Raw genomic sequence first — 19,968 nt, forward strand, 5'->3', positions numbered from 1 at the left:
GAATGGAACAAAATCATTATGTTTGGGAACTGAAACAGGAGAAGTACGTAATTATCCTTCTTTTGCAAGTTTTTGTGCATTGTCATATGGGAACTCTAACATGCACATCATAACAGCCTTGTCCTGTCTGCATTTAGGTCCTCAATGCGCTGTTCAACCTTTGTAAGATCAATAAAAGAAGACAGGAACAAGCAGCTGAAAATGGGATCATCCCTCACTTGATGAATTTTGTCATGTCAGACTCGCCGCTAAGGCAGTATGCATTGCCTCTGCTTTGTGATATGGCTCATGCTTCTCGCAACTCTAGAGAGCAGTTGAGAGCTCATGGAGGCCTGGATGTGTACTTGGACCTGTTAGAGGATGATGCATGGGCATGTACAGCTTTGGATTCCATTGCTGTTTGTTTGGCTCATGACAATGATCACAGAAAAGTAGAGCAAGCCTTGTTGAAGAAAGAGGCCATTCAGAAGTTGGTGAAATTTTTCGAAGACTGCCCTGAACAATATTTTGTTCATATACTCGATGCTTTCCTCAAAATAATCACGTAAGAACAGAGGGCAGCCTTTCCTGTTTGATGTTATCTCTTCTATAATGACACAGATTATATTGATAGATGCAATGGTATGCAATGCAATTGCAGGAAATCATCTCGGATAAATACTGCAATAGCCACCAATGGTTTGACGACATTGCTTATTGCAAGACTTGACCATCGAGAAGCTATTGCTCGTTTGACTCTGCTGAAACTAATAAAGGTTTGCTGTTCACTCTTTTCTCATGATTCAGTGATTCTACATGTCAAGTAAAACGTGTTCCATGCTGTTATGTACAACGTGAGTTGTAATATGTGACTATGTTACAAATTTCCAGGTTGTCTATGAGCACCACCCTCGACCAAAGCAGCTCATAGTGGAGAACGACCTTCCCCAGAAGCTACAAAACCTCATTGAAGAACGTAGGGACGGGCAACGTGGCGGTCAACAAGTGCTGGTCAAACAAATGGCCACCTCACTGTTGAAAGCATTGCACATCAATACAGTCTTGTGATTTCTGGCCATCATGTGTTTTCCTCCCAAGCTGTACATGTTTGCCCTAGAGGAAAAGTTTTCGTTCTTCTTCTTTTCCCCTTGTTCCCAGCTGTGATTTCCCTTGTCATGGGCACCAGACTGGCTGTTGCGCCTGCTCCCCCTTTTATCGGGAGAAAGGTTCGACGCTCCGGTGCAAGATAACGGGGTTTGTAAATCCCTGCGTGGTTGTTCATACCTAGCGTGCTGTTAGTGGAACTGCTGTATATTACCGTTTGAAATTTCCAATAGAACAGATATGGTTTAGACTTATTTGTGTTGGCATCTCCTGTTAGTAACATTTTGCCTGCTGCTCGTCTCGGCGTGGGGTTTGGATTCCTACAACGCTTGGTTTCCATTTATACGTATATACGTATGTCTCTGTTGCTGTCCATTTTACAGGAAACGGATCACCGTGTTGAGTTTCCTTAACCTCGTGCCCACAAGGAAATGAGATGAGATTTCATGTGAAGTGTGTTGAGGTGGAATCTGCTTCGTCAGAATGGATGCTCTTCAATTCCTGGAGTTTTGGTCGCAAAGCCTCACTCCGGGCTGACCGCAATTCGAGGCTTTGCGATTACAGTGTTAGCCTGCTATCTTACTCGCAAAAGCGTCGTGTCAGCTAATCAGCCTAATTTAAGAAGCAGTCACCTCCACGGATCGAGAATTATTTACGCCTTGTGAAATGACTTGCAGGAAAAAAAACATGTCACTTTAAGAAAACAGGTGCCAAACCATGCGTGAATTATATGGTTGTTGTACTCTTCGCATGGTGGGAGTAACGTAAGTGATAATATCACATATATCTAAGACAAAATAGCTGATGTGACAAGTAATTAATGAGAAAAAAGAGGCATGTCGTAACATAATATGTCACTCACACTATAAGTAATGTCACATATCAAGACAAGATGAGTCTATATAACCTAATAAATGAAGTGTTGCATGAGGCTAACCATAATAGGAGTAACTTAGGTAGTAATATAACGCATCCCAAAACATATATGCTTATGTGGCATGGAATTAATGAGGGGAGTGATGCTTGTGGTAACATAATATGTTACCGTAACATAACTCATCCCAATACAAAATGAGTCTACAACATAATAAATGAAGGATACATAACATTACACTTATGTTACTACCCACTATGATGGTAGTAACATAGACTAGTAACATATGCATGTTACTAGTCTGAGTTACTACCCATTATGACTAGTCTGACATTATACATATGTTACTCCCCACTATAAAGGTAGTAATATAGACTAGTAACATATGCATGTTACTGCTCTAAGTACTCCCCACTATCTAGGTAAAGTAGATGACATCACATATCTAGGTAAAGTAGATGACGTGATAAGTAATTAATGAGAAAAAAAAAGGCAATTGTTAATGTAATATGAGTTTACAACCTAATAAATGATGTATGCATGACACCACATATAATATTATTAGCCTAAGTTACTCCCTGCGATAACCAGCGTTAGCCACCGCATCCTAGAGAGCGCAAGTTACTATTATTTTAATTGCATTGGCTGCTCTCTCGCCTTGGCCCTTGTATTTTGGAAAGCGCAAATTACGGTCATAAGAGCATGTATAATGGTGTTATCTTAAAACTACCACATAGCATAAATGTAGAGGCGGTGCTATCTTAAAAGTGTCACATAGCATAAATGTAGAGGCGGAGAAAAAGAAAGAAAAAAGACTTTGCCTTATCTTAATTAAAAGATGATCTCTTTGTAACAAATATTTTACATATTTTTAAGAATATCTAGTTACTAGAGATACAAGTAAGAGACAGCTCATTGTACGCCATTTTTTGTCATCTCCAAATTACATGATAGGATTAAGACAAAAAATGTCTTAATTGCATTAACCGCTCATCGTATGGTCACTTGGGGGTCTGAACCGGCCATATTCCTGGCATATGTTGACCGCTTTTGACTGGAAATCGGGGCATGGACGTAGCAGTGCAAATCAAATCCGCTTTTTAGTATTGGGAGAGTTGAAAAAAGAAAATTGGTTCCTACGGATACCTTTTATCCAATTAGTTTTTTTAGGCAATAATGTTTTTCTCTTGGTGATCATAGCAGAACATACCTTAACCGTGTCACCATAGACAATAATGTTGGGAAACGTAACATGCAATTTCAAAAAAAATCTACACTCATGCAAGATCTATCTAGGAGATGCATAGCAAAGAGAGGGGGAGAGTGTGTCCACGTACCCTCATAGACCGAAATCGGAACCGTTAGTTAACGCGGTTAATGTAGTCAAACGTCTTCTCGATCCAACCGATCAAACACCGAACGTACGGCACCTCCGAGTTCTGCACACGTCCAGCTCGATGACGTCCCTCAAACTCTTGATCTAGGAAAGTGTCGAGGGAGAGTTCCGTCAGCACGACGACATGGTGATGATGATGGTGAAGTTATCCGCGCAGGACTTCGCCTAAGCAACGTGAATATGACTGGAGGCGTAAACTGTGGAGCGGGGGCGCCGCACACGGCTTGGAACAATTGATGTGTGTTAGAGGCGCCCCCACCCCCGTATATAAAGGAGGGAGAGGGGAAGAGAACGGCCCTAGGCGCGCCCCAAGTAGGAGGAGTCCTACTTGGGCTCCTAGTAGGATTCGCTCCCCTTCCTTTTACCGGAGGGGAAAAGGGGAAAGGAGAGGGAGGAGGAGAAGGAAAGGGGGGCGCCGCCCCCTCCCTAGTCCAATCCGGACTCCTCCCTTGTGGGGGGCACGCCACCCCTTTGTGGGCCGGTGTGCCTCCCTCCGATGGCCCATATGGCCCATATCTTCCCCCGGGGGGTTCCGATAACCCCCCTGTATTTTGATATGTACCCGATACACTCCAGAACACTTCCGGTGTCCGAATACTATCATACAATATATCAATCTTTATCTCTTGACCATTTCGAGACTCCTCATCATGTCCGTGACCTCATCCGGGACTCCGAACAACATTTGGCCACCAAATCACATAACTCATATAATACAAATCGTCATCGAACATTAAGCGTGCGGACCCTACGGGCTCGAGAACTATGTAGACATGACCGAGACACCTCTCTGGTCAATAACCAATAGCGGAACCTGGATGCTCACATTGGCTCCCACATATTCTATGAAGATCTTTATCGGTCGAACCGTTGTGACAACATACGTTATTCCCTTTGTCATCGGTATGTTACTTACCCGAGATTCGATCGTCGGTATCTTAATACCTAGTTCAATCTCGTTACCGGTAAGTCTCTTTACTCATTCTATAATGCATCATCCCGCAACTAACTCATTAGTCATATTGCTTGCAAGGCTTATTATGATGTGCATTACTGAGAGGGCCCAGAGATACCTCTCCGATACTCGGAGTGACAAATCCTAATCTCGATCTATGCCAACCCTGAAGGAAATATGCCCTAGAGGCAATAATAAAGTTGTTACTTTATATTTCCTTATTTCATGATAAATGTTTATTATTCATGCTAGAATTGTATTAACCGGAAACTTGATACATGTGTGGATACATAGACAAAACACAGTGTCCCTAGTAAGCCTCTACTAGACTAGCTCTTTAATCAAAGATGGTTAAGTTTCCTAACCATAGACATGTGTTGTCATTTGATGAACGGGATCACATCATTAGGAGAATGATGTGATGGACAAGACCCATCCGTTAGCTTAGCATATTGATCGTTCAGTTTTATTGCTATTACTTTCTTCATGTCATATACATATTCCTTTGACTATGAGATTATGTAACTCCCAGATACCGAAGGAATACCTTGTGTGCTATCAAAAGTCACAACGTAACTGGGTGATTATAAAGATGCTCTACATGTATCTTCGAAGGTGTTTGTTGGGTTGGCATATATCGAGATTAGGATTTGTCACTCCGAGTATTGGGGAGGTATCTCTGGGCCCTCTCGGTAATACACATCATAAGAAGCCTTGCAATCAACGTGACTAATGAGTTAGTTGCAGGATGATGTATTACGGAACGAGTAAAGAGACTTGCCGGTAACGGGATTGAACTAGGTATGAAGATACCGACGACCGAATCTCGGGCAAGTAACATACCGATGACAAAGGGAATAACATATGTTGTCATTACGGTTCGACCGATAAAGATCTTCGTAGAATGTGTGGGAGCCAATATGAGCATCCAGGTTCCGCTATTGGTTATTGACCGGAGAGGTGTCTCGGTCATGTCTACATAGTTCTCGAACCCGTAGGGTCCGCATGCTTAACGTTCGATGATGATTTGTTATATGAGTTATGTGCTTTGGTGACAGAATGTTGTTCGGAGTCTCGGATGAGATCACGGACATGAAGAGGAGTCTCAAAATGGTCGAAAGGTAAAGATTGATATATAGGACGATGGTATTCGGACATCGGAAGTGTTCTGGGAAGCACCGGGTACTTGTCGGGTCACCAGAAGGGGTTCCGGGCACCCCCGGCAAAAGATATGGGCCTTATGGGCCAAGAGGGGAAACACACCAGCCACAAAGGGGCTAGTGCGCCCCCCATATGGGCTGGCCAAATTGGATAAGGAAAGGGGAAGGAGGAAAGGAAAAAGGGAACAAGACCCCCCTTCCCCCTCTTCCCTTCCTACTCCGAATAGGAATAGGAAAGGGGGGAGGCCGAATTGGGAGGACCCCAAGTAGGATTCCTCCTACTTGGAGTGCCCCCTTGGCTGCCTCTCCTCCCCTCCAACCTATATATATATGTGGGGGGGGGGGCACCGCTAGAACACACATAAAACATTGTTAGCGGTGTGCGGCGCCCCCCTCCACAGTTTACGCCCCGGTCATATTCCCCTAGTGCTTAGGCGAAGCCTTGCATGGATCACTTCACCATCACCGTCACCATGCCATCGTGCTGACGGAACTCTCCCTCGACACTTTGCTGTATCAAGAGTTCGAGGGACGTCATCGAGCTGAACTTGTGCAGAACTCGGAGGTGCCGTACGTTCGGTACTTGATCGGCCGAAACGAGAAGAAGTTCGACTACATCAACCGCGTTAACAAAACGCTTCCTCTTTCGGTCTATGAGGGTACGTGGACGCACTCTCCCCCTCTCGTTGCTATGCATCTCCTAGATAGATCTTGCGTGAGCGTAGGAATTTTTTGAAATTGCATGCTACGTTTCCCAACAGTGGCATCCGAGCCAGGTCTATGCGTAGATGATATGCACGAGTAGAACATAAAGAGTTGTGGGCGGTGATCGTCATACTGCTTATGTCTTATTTTGATTCGGCAGTATTGTTGGATGAAGCGGCTCGGACCAACCTTACATGACCACGTTCATGAGACCGGTTCCACCGACAGACATGCAACTAGTTTTGCATAAAGGTGGCTGGCGAGTGTCTGTTTCTCCAACTTTAGTTGAATCGAATTTGACTGCGGATGGTCCTTCTTGAAGGTTAAAACAGCAAACTTGATAAATCACCATTGTGGTTTTGATGCGTAGGTAAGAACGGTTCTTACTAGAAGCCCGTAGCAGCCACGTAAAACTTGCAACAACAAAGTAGAGGACGTCTAACTTGTTTTTGCAGGGCATGTTGTGATATGATATGGTCAAAACATGATGTGATATACGTTGTTGTATGAGATGATCATGTTTTGTAAAAGTTATCGGCAACTGGCAGGAGCCTTATGGTTGTCGCTTTATTGTATGAAATGCAAACACCATGTAATTGCTTTACTTTATCACTATGCGTTAGCGATAGTTGTAGAAGCAATAGTTGGCGAGACGACCACGACGCTACGATGGAGATCAAGGTGTCAAGCCGGTGACGATGGAGATCATGACGGTGCTTTGGAGATGGAAATCAAAGGCACAAGATGATGATGGCCATATCATGTCACGTATTTTGATTGCATGTGATGTTTATCTTTTATGCATCTTATTTTGCTTAGTACGGAGGTAGCATTATAAGATGATACCTTACTAAAATTTCAAGGTATAAGTGTTCTCCCTGAGTATGCATCATTGCGATAATTCGTCGTGCCGAGACACCACGTGATGATCGGGTGTGATAAGCTCTACATTCACATACAATGGGTGCAAGGCAGTTTTGCACATGCGAAATACTCGGGTTAAACTTGATGAGCCTAGCATGTACAGACATGGCCTCGGTACACTGGAGACCAAAAGGTCGAACGTGAATCATATAGTAGATATGATCAACATAGAGATGTTCACCATTGAAGACTACTCCATCTCACGTGATGATCGGACATGGTTTAGTTGATTTGGATCACGTGATCATTTAGATGACTCGAGGGATGTCTATCTAAGTGGGAGTTCTTAAGTAATATGATTAATTGAACTTTAATTTATCATGAACTTAGTCCTGATAGTATTTGCAAATTATGTTGTAGATCAATAGCTCACGTTGTAGCTCCCCTATGTTTTTTGATATGTTCCTAGAGAAAACTAAGTTGAAAGATGATAGTAGCAATGATGCGGACTGGGTCCATAGTCTGAGGATTATTCTCATTGGTGCACAGAAGAATTATGTCCTTAATGCACCGCTAGTTGACAGACCTATTGCAGGTGCAGATGCATATGTTATGAACGGTTGGCAAGCTCGATATGATGACTACTTAATAGTTTAGTGCACCATGCTTTACGACTTAGAACCGGGACTTCAAAAACGTTTTGAACACCACGGAGCATATGAGATGTTCCAAGAGCTGAAATTGGTATTTCAGACTCATGCCCGTGTCGAGAGGTATGAGACCTCTGACAAGTACTTTGCCTACAAGATGGAGGAGAATAGCTCAACCAGTGAGCATATGCTCAGAATGTCTGAGTACTACAATCGCTTGAATCAAGTGGGAGTTAATCTTCCAGATAAGATAGTGATTGACAGAGTTCTCTAGTCACTATCACCAAGTTACTAGAACTTCGTGATGAACTATAATATGCAAGGGATGACGAGAACGATTCCCAAGCTCTTCACGATGCTGAAATCAGCGAAGGTAGAAATCAAGAAATAGCATCAAGTGTTGATGGTTAACAAGACCACTAGTTTCAAGAAAAAGGGCAAGTGAAAGAAAGGTAAACTTCAAAAAGAATGGCAAGAAAGTTTCCACTCACATGAAGAAGCCCAAAGCTAGACCCAAGCCTAAAACCGAGTGCTTCTACTGCAAAGGAAATGGTCACTAAAAGTGGAACTGCCCTAGATACTTGGCGGATAAGAAGGATGGCAAAGTGAACAAAAGTATATTTGATATACATGTTATTGATGTGTACTTTACTAGTGTTTATAGCAACCCCTCGATATTTGATACTAGGTTCAGTTGCTAAGAGTAGTGACTCGAAACAGGAGTTACAAAATAAACAGAGACTAGTTAACGACGAGGTGAAGATGTGTGTTGGAAGTAATTCCAAGGTTGATACAATCACCATTGCACACTCTCTCTACCTTCGGGATTAAAATTGAACCTAAATAAATGTTATTTGGTGTTTGCGTCGAGCATTAATATGATTAGATCATGTTTATTGCAATACGATTATTCATTTAAGTCAGAAAATAATTGTTGTTCTGTTTATATGAATAAAACCTTCTATGGTCATACACCCAATGTGAATGGTTTATTGAATCTTGATCGTAGTAATACACATAGTCATAATATTGATGCCAAAAGATGCAAAGTTGATAATGATAGTGCAATATATTTGTAGCACTGTCGTTTAGGTCATATTGGTGTAAAGCGCATGAAGAAACTCCATGCGGATGGACTTTTGGAATCACTTGATTATGAATCATTTGATGCTTGCGAACCATGCCTCATGGGCAAGATGACTCAAACTCTGTTCTTTGGAACATTGGAGCGAGCCACTGACTTATTGGAACTAATACATACCGATGTATGCGGTCCGATGAGTGTCGAGGCTCGCAGCGGGTATCGTTATTTTCTGACCTTCACAGATGATTTGAGCAGATATGGGTATATCTACTTAATGAAACACAAGTCTGAAACATTTGAAAAGTTCAAAGAATTTTAGAGTGAAGTGGAGAATCATCGAAACAAGAAAATAAAGTTTCTACGATCTGATCGCGGAGGCGAATATTTGAGTTACGAGTTTGGCCTTCATTTAAAACAATGTGGAATTGTTTCACAACTCACGCCACCTGGAACACAACTGCATAATGGTGTGTCCGAACATCGTAACCGTACTTTATTAGATATGGTGCGATCTATGATCGTTCTAGGGTTACGCATTAGAGATAGCTGCATTCACGTTAAATAGGGCACCGTCTAAATCCGTTGAGACGACACCGTATGAACCGTGGTTTGGCTAGAAACCTAAGCTGTCGTTTCTTAAAGTTTGGGGTAGCGATGCTTATGTGAAAAAGCTTTAGCCTGATAAGCTCGAACCCAAATCGGAGAAGTGCGTCTTCATAGGATACCCAAAAGAAACTGTTGGGTACACCTTCTATCACAGATCGGAAGGCAAGATCTTTGTTGCTAAGAATGGATCCTTTCTAGAGAAGGAGTTTGTCTTGAAAGAAGTGAGTGGGAGGAAAGTAGAACTTGATGAGGTAATTGTACCTTCTCTCGAATTGGAAAGTAGCTCATCACAGAAAACCGTTCCCATGATGCCTACACCAACTTGAGAGGAAGCTAATGATAATGATCATGAAACTTCAGATCAAGTTACTACCGAACTTCGTAGGTCAACCAGAGCACGTTCCGCACTAGAGTGGTACGGTAATCTTGTTCTGGAAGTCATGTTACTAGACCATGACGAACCTATGAACTATTAAGAAGCGATGATGAGCCCAGATTCCGATAAATGGCTTGAGGCCATGAAATCTGAGATAGGAGTCTCCAACGTATCTATAATTTTTGATTGTTCCATGCTGTTATATTATCAATTTGGGATGTTTTATAATCATTTTATAGTCATTTTATATCATTTTTTGGTACTAACCTATTGACATAGTGCCAAGTGCCAGTTGTTGTTTTATGCATGTTTTTTTACATTGCAGGAAATCAATATCAGACGGAGTCCAAATGCCACGAAACTTTACGGAGATTTTTTATGGACCAGAAGACACGAATGGGCCCTCGCTGCGCCCTGGGGGTGCTCCGAGGAGAGCACAACCCACCAGGGCGCACTAGGAGGCCCAGGCGCGCCCAAGTGGGTTGTGCCCACCTCGGGTGCCTCCTGGACCGCCTCTTTGCTATATAAATACCCCGAAATTCCAGAAACCCTAGGGGAGTAGACAAAATATTCATCGAGCCACCGCAGAGTCCAGAACCACCAGATCCAATCTAGACACCATCTCGGATGGGGTTCACCACCTCCATTGGTGCCTCTCCGATGATGCGTGAGTAGTTCTTTGTAGACCTACGCGTCTGTAGTTAGTAGCTAGATGGCTTCCTCTCTCTCGCTGAATTCTCAATACAATGGTCTCTTGGAGATCCATATGATGTAACTCTTTTGCGGTGTGTTTGTTGGGATCTGATGACCTTTGAGTTTATGATCAGTTATATCTTTTTATATCCATGAAAGTTATTTGAGTTTCTTTGATCTCTTATATGCATGATTGCTTATAGCCTCGTATTTCTTCTCCGATATTTGGGTTTTGTTTGGCCAACTTGATCTATTTATCTTGCAATGGGAAGAGGTGCTTTGTAGTGGGTTCGATCTTACGGTGCTTGATCCCAGTGACAGAAAGGGAACCGACACATATGTATCGTTGCTACTAAGGATAAAATGGCGGGGTCTATCTCTACGTAGATAGATCTTGTCTACATCATGACATCGTTCTTATTGCATTACTTCATTTTTCCATGAACTTAATACACTAGATGCATGCTGGATAGTGGTCGATGTGTGGAGTAATAGTAGTAGATGCAGGCAGGAGTCGGTCTACTAATCTTGGACGTGATGTATAATGATCATTGCCTGGATATCGTCATGATTATTCGAAGTTCTATCAATTGCCCAACAATAATTTGTTTATCCATCGTTTGCTATTTTTCTCGAGAGAAGCCACTAGTGAAACCTACGACCCCCGGGTCTTCTTTCTCATATATTTGCCTTTGCGATCTACTTTTCCTTTGCATTTATTTTCAGATCTATTAAACCAAAAATACAAAAATACCTTGCTGCATTTTACGTCCGTTTGCCTATCTTGAGGCGTTGTATCCTGGAAGTGATTGACAACCCCTTTAACACGTTGGGTTGCGAGGATTTGTTATCTGTGTGCAGGGAATGTTTACATTGTGTTGCTTGGTTCTCCTACTGGTTCGATAACCTTGGTTTCATATCTGAGGGAAATACCTACCACCGCCGTGCTGCATCATCCCTTCCCCTTTGGGGAAATACCGACGTAGCTTCAAGCGACCTCAAGGATCCATGTATGAGAACAAAGTGTGGACTTTGGTGGACTTGCCCGATGATAGGGAAGCCATTGAGAATAAATGGATCTTCAAGAGGAAGATGGACGCTGATGGTAGTGTTACTATCTACAAAGCTCGAATTGTCGCAAAAGGTTTTCGATAAATTCAAGGTGTTGACTATGATGAGATTTTCTCATTCGTATTGATGCTTAAGTCTGTCTGAATCATGTTAGCAATTGCCGCATTTTATGAAATCTGGCAAATGGATGTCAAGACTGCATTCCTTAATGGATTTCTTAAAGAAGAGTTGTATATGATGCAACCAAAAAGGTTTTGTCGATCCTAAAGGTGCTAACAAAGTGTGCAAACTCCAGCGATCCATCTATGGACTAGTGCAAGCATCTCGGACTTGGAGTATATGCTTTGATAAGTTGATCAAAGCATATAGTTTTATACAGACTTGCGGTGAAGCCTGTATTTACAAGAAAGTGAGTGGGAGCACTACAACCTTTCTGATAAGTATATGTGAATGACATATTGTTGATCGGAAATGATGTAGAATTTTTCTGAAAAGCATAAAGGAGTGTTTGAAAGGAGTTTTTTTTCAAAGAAAACCTCGGTGAAGCTGCTTACATATTGGGCATCAAGATCTATAGAGATATATCAAGATGCTTGATAAGACTTTTGATTAGTACATACCTTGATAAGATTTTGAAGGAGTTCACAATGGATCAGTCAAAGAAGGAGTTCTTGCCTGAGTTGTAAGGTATGAAGTTGAGTAAGACTCAAAACCCGACCACGGCAGAAGATAGAAAGAGAATGAAAGTCATTCCCAGCCATAGGTTCTATAAAGTATGCCATGCTGTATACCAGACCTATTGTGTACCTTGCCATGAGTTTGGCAAGGGGGATACAATAGTGATCCAGTAGTGGATCACTGGACAACGGTCAAAATTATCCTTAGGTACCTAAAGAGGACTAAGGAAATGTTTCTCAGTTATGGAAGAGACAAAGAGTTCGTCATAAAGCGTTACGTCGATGCAAGCTATGACACTGATCCAGATGACTCCGAGTCTCAATCTGGACATGTATTGAAAGTGGGAGCAATTAGCTAGAGTAGCTCCGTGCAGAGAATTGTAGACATAGAAATTTGCAAAATACATACGGATCTGAATGTGGCAGACGCGTTGACTAAACCTCTCTCACAAGCAAAACATGATCACACCTTAGTACTCTTTGGGTGTTAATAACATAGCGATGTGAACTAGATTATTGACTCTAGTAAACGCTTTGTGTGTTGGTCACACGGCGATGCGAACTATGGGTGTTAATCACTTGACGATGTGAACTATTGGTGTTAAATCGCATGGTGATTTGAACTAGATTATTGACTCTAGTGCAAGTGGGAGACTGAAGGAAATATGCCCTAGAGGCAATAGTAAAGTTGTTATTTTATATTTCCTTATTTCATGATAAATGTTTGTTATTCATGCTAGAATTGTACTAACCGGAAACTTGATACATGTGTGGATACATAGACAAAACACAGTGTCCCTAGTAAGCCTCTACTAGACTAGCTCGTTAATCAAAGATGGTTAAGTTTCCTAACTATAGACATGTGTTGTCATTTGATGAACGGGATCACATCATTAGGAGAATGATGTGATGGACAAGACCCATCCGTTAGCTTAGCATATTGATCGTGCAGTTTTATTGCTATTGCTTTCTTCATGTCATATACATATTCCTTTGACTACGAGATTATGCAACTCCCGGATACCGGAGGAATACCTTGTGTGCTATCAAACGTCACAACATAATTGGGTGATTATAAAGATGCTCTACAGGTATCTCCAAAGGTGTTTGTTGGGTTGGCATAGATCGAGATTAGGATTTGTCACTCCGTGTATCAGGGAGGTATCTCTGGGCCCTCTCGGTAATACACATCATAAGAAGCCTTGCAAGCAATGTGACTAATGTGTTAGTTGCGGGCTGATGTATTACGGAACGAGTAAAGAGACTTGCTGGTAATGAGATTGAACTAGGTATGAAGATACCGATGATTGAATTTTGGGCATGTAACACACCGATGACAAAGGGAATAACGTATGTTGTCATTATGGTTCAAATGATAAAAAATTTCATAGAATATGTAGGAGCAAATTTGAGCATCATGGTTCTGCTATTGGTTATTTACCGGAGAAGTGTCTCGGTCATGTCTACATAGTTCTGGAACCCGTAGGGTCCGCACGCTTAACGTTCAATGATGATTTGTTATATGAGTTATGTGATTTGGTGACCGAATGTTGTTCAGAGTCCCAGATGAGATCACGGACATGATGAGGAGTCTCAAAATGGCCGAGAGTTAAAGATTGATATATAGGATGATGGTATTCGGACACCGGAAGTGTTCCGGGCAGCACGGGGTACTTATCGGGTCACCGGAAGGGGTTCTGGGCACCCCCGGCAAAAGATATGGGCATTATGGGCCAAGAGGGGAAACACACCAGCCAGAAAGGGGCTGGTGCACCCCCCCATATGGGCTGGCCAAATTGGAGAAAGAAAGGGGAATGAGGAAAGGAAAAGGGAATAGGATTCCCCCTTCCCCCTCTTCCCTTCCTACTATGAATAGGAATAGGAAAGGGGGGAGGCCGAATTGGGAGGACCCCAAGTAGGATACCTCCTACTTGGGGCACCTCCTTGGCTGCATCTCCTCCCCTCCAACCTATATATATGTGGCCGGGGGCACCGCTATAACACATATAAAACATTGTTAGCCATGTGCGGCGCCCCCCTTCACAGTTTACGCCTCTGGTCATATTCACATAGTGCTTAGGCGAAGCCCTGCGTGGATCACTTCACCATTACCGTCACCACGCCGTCGTGCTGACAGAACTCTCCCTCAACACTTTGCTGGATCAGGAGTTTGAGGGACATCATCGAGCTGAACATGTGCAGAACTCGGAGGTGACGTATGTTCGGTACTTGATCGACCGGAACGACAAGAAGTTCGACTACATCAACCACATGAACAAAACGCTTCCGCTTTTTTGGTCTACGAGGATACGTGGACACACTTCCCCCCTCTCATTGCTATGCATCTCCTAGATAGATCTTGCGTGAGCGTAGGATTTTTTTTGAAATTGCATGCTACGTTTCCCAACAAAACACCTTCGGAGATACCTGTAGAGCATCTTTATAATCACCCAGTTACGTTGTGATGTTTGATAGCACACAAGGTATTCCTCTGGTATCCGGGAGTTGCATAATCTCATAGTCAAAGGAATATGTATAAGTCATGAAGAAAGCAGTAGCAATAAAACTTAACAATCATTATGCTAAGCTAACGGATGGGTCTTGTCCATTACATCATTCTCCTAATGATGTGATCCCGTTCATCAAATGACAACACATGTCTATGGTTAAGAAACTTAACCATCTTTGATTAACGAGCTAGTCTAGTAGAGGCTTACTAGGGACACTGTGTTTTGTCGATGTATCCACACATGTATCAAGTTTCCGGTTAATACAATTCTAGCATGAATAATAGATATTTATCATGATATAAGGAAATATAAATAACAACGTTATTATTGCCTATAGGGCATATTTCCTTTAGTCTTCCACTTGCACTAGAGTCAATAATCTAGATTACAATGTAATGATTCTAACACCCATGGAGTCTTGGTGCTGATCATGTTTTGCTCGTGGAAGAGGCTTAGTGAACGGGTCTGCTATATTCAGATTCGTATATATTTTGCAAATCTCTATGTCTCCCTCCTTGACTTGATCACGGATGGAGTTGAAGCGTCTCTTGATGTGTTTGGTTCTTTTGTGAAATCTGGATTCCTTCGCCAAGGCAATTGCTCTAGTATTGTCACAAAAGATTTTCATTGGACCCGATGCACTAGGTATTACACCTAACTCCTTCATCCAGACTACTTCATTCGTTGCTTCCGAAGCAACTATGTATTCCGCTTCACACGTAGATCCCGCCACGACGCTTTGCTTGGAACTACACCAACTAACAGCTCCACCAATCAATATAAATACGTATCCGTTTTTTTGACTTAGAGTCATCCGGATCTGTGTCAAAGCTAGCATCGACGTAACCATTTACGACGAGCTCTTTGTCACCTCCATAAATGAGAAACATATCCTTAGTCCTTTTTAGGTACTTCAGGATGTTCTTGACCGCTGTCCAATGATCCACTCCTGGATTACTGTGGCATCTCCCTACTAAACTTATCGCAAGACACACATCAGGTCTGGTACACAGCATAGCATACATGATAGAACCTATGGCTGAAGCATAGGGAACGACTTTCATTTTCTCTCTATCTTCTGCAGTGGTCGGGCATTGAGTCTAACTCAATTTCACACCTTGTAACACAGGCAAGAACCCTTTGGTTGACTGATCCATTTTGAACTTCTTCAAAACTTTATCAAGGTATATGTGCTTTGTGAAAGTCCAATTAAGAGTCTTGATCTATCTCTATAGATCTTGATGCCCAATATATAAGCAGCTTCCACTACAAAAAAAGGCACATCCGTGACATTTTGGGACGAACAATTTTTTTTGTCATACTTATGACACTTCTATGACGATAATTGTGACAAAACCCAGTATCATCATAGAGTGGTGGGCTCCTACTTCTATGACAAAAAATCATGAGAGGAAATGGGCTTTTCGTCCTGGGCGGGCTGGAGACACAGCCGCATGACATTCTTTGGGCCGTCCATGACGGAAAAAACCGTGGTAGAAGCGAGGGCGAGGAAAATTTCGGGGAGTTCCCGGTTACGGTGGGTGGTCGGGGGCCGAGCGATGCACGTTTCTCCCGTACACGAATGCGCATGTGTGCGAGGCGTTGGGCTCTAACTGAATCCAAGTGAGGCGTTGGGCTCTAACTGAACCCGAGCGGTTGCACTGCAGGCTACGCGTTACTGAACCCGAGCGATTGATCGATGGCTGTTAACTGAACCCGATCGAGCGATTCCTTCACTATTGCTGCTAACTGAAGTCGATTGATGCTGCCTCTGGATGAACAGTTCCCGATGGGGGTGGATGAACAGGACTCCGTGGTGTTGCCTCTGGATGAACAGGACCCCGATCGATTGAGCCGGTTAGGGCTGGACGCACAGGACCCCGTGGAGGGCTGGATGAACAGGACCACCCCGTGAAGGGCTGGATGAACAGTAGACAATGGAGGGCTGGATGAACAGTAGCCCGTGGAGGGGTGGTTGAACAGGAGCCCGTGGAGAGGGCTGGTTGAACAGTAGCCGGTGGAGTAGCGCGCGGTGGAGGCTGGACGAACAGGAGCCCGTGGATGAACAGTCGCAGGTGGAGGCTGGGGGAGGTCGACGGTGGATGAACAGTAGCTCGTGGAGGCTGGAGGGGGTCAACGGTGGAGATGAATAGTATCCCGTGGAGTCCCGTTTTGCGGTACGCCACACTCCTCCTGATGAACAGGACCCCCATTTCGACCGTAGCGCTCCAACACAAGTCCGTTTCCTCCGTTTTGCGGTACGTCAGACCCCTCCCGATGAACAGGACCCCCGTTTCGACCGTAGGAGGTCCGTTTCCTCCATTTTGCGGTACGCCAGACCCCTCCCGATGAACACAAGGCCGTTTCCTTCGTTCTGCAGTACGCCAGGCCTCGTTTCCATCGACTGTTCCGTCCAAGCCCTCCCGATGAACACGACGACGCATTCTGTTCCGACCCAGCCGGTTGGCTCCCCATGAACACGATGACGACACAGTTTCTCCGTTCCGACCCAGCCATGTACATGAGCCCTGGCCGTATGTATGCGCGAGTAGGCGTTCAAGACCCCGCCCGTATGTACGTACGTGGCCGTATTTTCTTTCTTGCACACTGGCCGCTGTACATACGTGTACATGCTACGTGCGCGCCTCTACATCGACCAGTATGTACGTACACGTTCGCGACCAGAATGAGAACGCTACGTGCGCTTCGACCAGGTGGGTCCCGACTGTCAGGCACTTCCTTGCGTGCGAAGATGTAGCTGGTGGGTCCCAACAGTCAGGGGGAGAATCTTTTTTTTGCCCGGACGCACTTCCTTGCGTGCGAAGATGTAGCTGGTGGGTCCCAACAGTCAGGGGGAAATGTTTTTTCCGCAAAATACGGTGGCCTGTATGGTGGGTCCCCGCTATCAGGGGGAGGAATAATTATTTTGCGCGTAATAAGGAGGCACTTCCTTGCTGCGGCCGTGGACCCAACTGTCAGCCTCTTCACGTACAGTCCATGTCCAATGGAAGCCGTTCCTTGACCACATTGACCAGCCGCGCTGAGAGCACCAGGGCGGTGGACGATGGCGAGGCCTAGGAAGGGGACGACACGAAGCCGGGGAAGACGCGGCATTGGATGCCCACGCGTAGAGGAGTATGAGGGTTCACTGGTTCGCTGTGGTGTGAGGCTGCCGTTGCTGCAGAATAATATGGGGTGTGGATGAGTAGAGGGATGACCTGGCCAGTGGTGGGAGTAGTAGGGGGCGGTGAGGCCTCCACCGCATCGCAGCCGGCCACGGGAGGCAGGAGCACGAGGCACGACCGGCGCTGGTTTGGGCGGCTGGAGCAGGAAGACCAAAGGTTGAAGAAGCACTACGGCCGTTGGATGGACATCATACGGTCACTGGAGCTAGAATCGTGCATATTGACTAAGTTGACAAAGCCCTCCGTCCCCGTCAACTTAGTAGGCCCACAAGTCAGCCTGCCAGTATACTTGGTCCCAGCTTGCAGGGGGAGTATTCATTTTTTTGGGCGTAATAAGGAGGCACTTCCTTGCGTGCAAAGATATAGCTGGTGGGTCCGAGCTATCAGCAGCGGTAACATTTGTTTCGCGAAATACATAGGCCCTTTCGGTGGGTCCTAGATGTCAGGTGGAGGAATCATTATTTTGCGCGTAATAAGGAGGCATTTCCTTGCGTCCGGCTGTGGACCCAACTTTTAGCCTCTCCACGTACAGTCCACTTCAGATGCATGTTGGTGGTTGACCACGTTGACCAGGCCGCGCTGAGAGCACCAGTGCAGTGCACGACGGCGAGGCCTAGGAAGGGAACAACACGGAGGCAGGGAAGACTCGGCAGTTGTTTCTCATGCGGAGGGGAGTATGACTGTACGAGGGTTTACTAGTTCGTCTGCCGTCGCCGGAGAATAACAGCAGGTGGGGTGAGTAGAGGGATGGCTAGGCTAGCGATGGGAGTACGGTCGGGCGGTGAGGCCTGCGCGGCAGCACAGCCGACCGCGGGGAGGAGGGAGCAGGCAGTCCCGCCGGCGCTTGTTTGAGTGGCTGGAGCAGGAAGAGCAGAGATTGAAGAAGCACGACGGCCCTTGGATGGACATCCAACAGTCACTTCTTGTGCGTCAACCTTTTTTTAGGAAAGCCTCAAATATGTGGAAAACAGCATACAACCCATCTGCCATTATTTCTAATAATTTACAACCCATTTGCTAATTCTTAAGGTTTTTTTTGGAGCTCATATTCTTTTCATTAGCATTACAACCCATATTATGGCCACGGTTATATTTTTTTATGAATTTTTGCATATTTATGTGCGGTCTGAACTATTTTTAATCCCGAAATTTCAAGTCACATTCAAACTGATTTTAAAAATAAATGTATATCAATATAAAATCCAACAAATTGTCCACGCATAAAAATCGATGCAATTTAAAATCTCAAAATGAAAAAAATAAATTTGAAACTAATTGTCGGTTTGATGTGTTTTAAAAATGTACAACCCATTTCTCATTACCGATAGGCCATTTTCTCGGCCAGCCGAATGAAGCTCTCCTCGTCTTGAAAGATTTGCAGCCCAACAGGCCTGACACAGCGACTTACTTGGTAAATCACAAAAAAACTGGGTTGTGGCCGTGGACCCAGCTGCGGCCGTGGACCCAGCTGTCAGCCTCTCCACGTACAGTACTCTTCCGATGGAAGTCGGTCGTTGACCACATTGACCACGCCGCACCGAGAGCACCAAGGCGGTGGACGACAACGAGGCCTAGGAAGGGGACGACACGGAGCCGGGGAAGATGCGGCAGTGGATGCCCACATGGAGAGGAGTACGAGGGTTCACTGGTTCGGCTGCGGTGTGGGGCTGCCATCGCTGCAGAATAATAGGGGGTGTGGGTGAGTAGAGGGATGCCCTGGCCAGCGGTGGGAGTAGTAGGGGGCGGTGAGGCCTCCGCGGCATCACAGCCGGCCACGGGAGGCCGGAGCACGCGGCACGACCGGTGCTGGTTTGGGCGGCTGGAGCAAGACCAGAGGTTGAAGAAGCACTACGGCCATTGGATGAACATCGTACGGTAACTGGAGCTAGAATCATTCATATTGACTAAGTTGACAAAGCCCTCCATCCCCGTCAACTTGGTAGGCCCACAAGTCAGCCTCCCACTATGCTGGGTTCCAGCTGGCAGGGGGAGTATTCATTTTTTTGTGCGTAATAAGGAGGCACTTCCGTGCGTGCGAAGATAGCTGGTGGGTCCGACCTGTCAGCGGAGGGCATGTTT

General features: G+C 44.7%; 1 protein-coding gene across 3 annotated transcripts in view; it reads left to right on the forward strand.

The window, feature by feature from the left end:
* LOC119365964 (MAP3K epsilon protein kinase 1-like) overlaps positions 1–1,337 on the forward strand; it is a 12,746-nt gene extending 11,409 nt beyond the window's left edge. For all 3 annotated transcript variants that reach the window (XM_037631617.1, XM_037631619.1, XM_037631618.1), the window contains 3 exons: positions 138–544; positions 641–755; positions 871–1,337. In XM_037631617.1, coding sequence (XP_037487514.1) covers positions 138–544; positions 641–755; positions 871–1,047 — 699 coding nt within the window. In that variant the 3' untranslated portion in view covers positions 1,048–1,337. The remainder of the gene's footprint in view (positions 1–137; positions 545–640; positions 756–870) is intronic.
* Positions 1,338–19,968: the final 18,631 nt, after the last annotated feature.

The sequence above is a fragment of the Triticum dicoccoides genome, chromosome 2B (assembly GCF_002162155.2).
Source record: "Triticum dicoccoides isolate Atlit2015 ecotype Zavitan chromosome 2B, WEW_v2.0, whole genome shotgun sequence".
NCBI classification, from domain to species: domain Eukaryota; kingdom Viridiplantae; phylum Streptophyta; class Magnoliopsida; order Poales; family Poaceae; genus Triticum; species Triticum dicoccoides.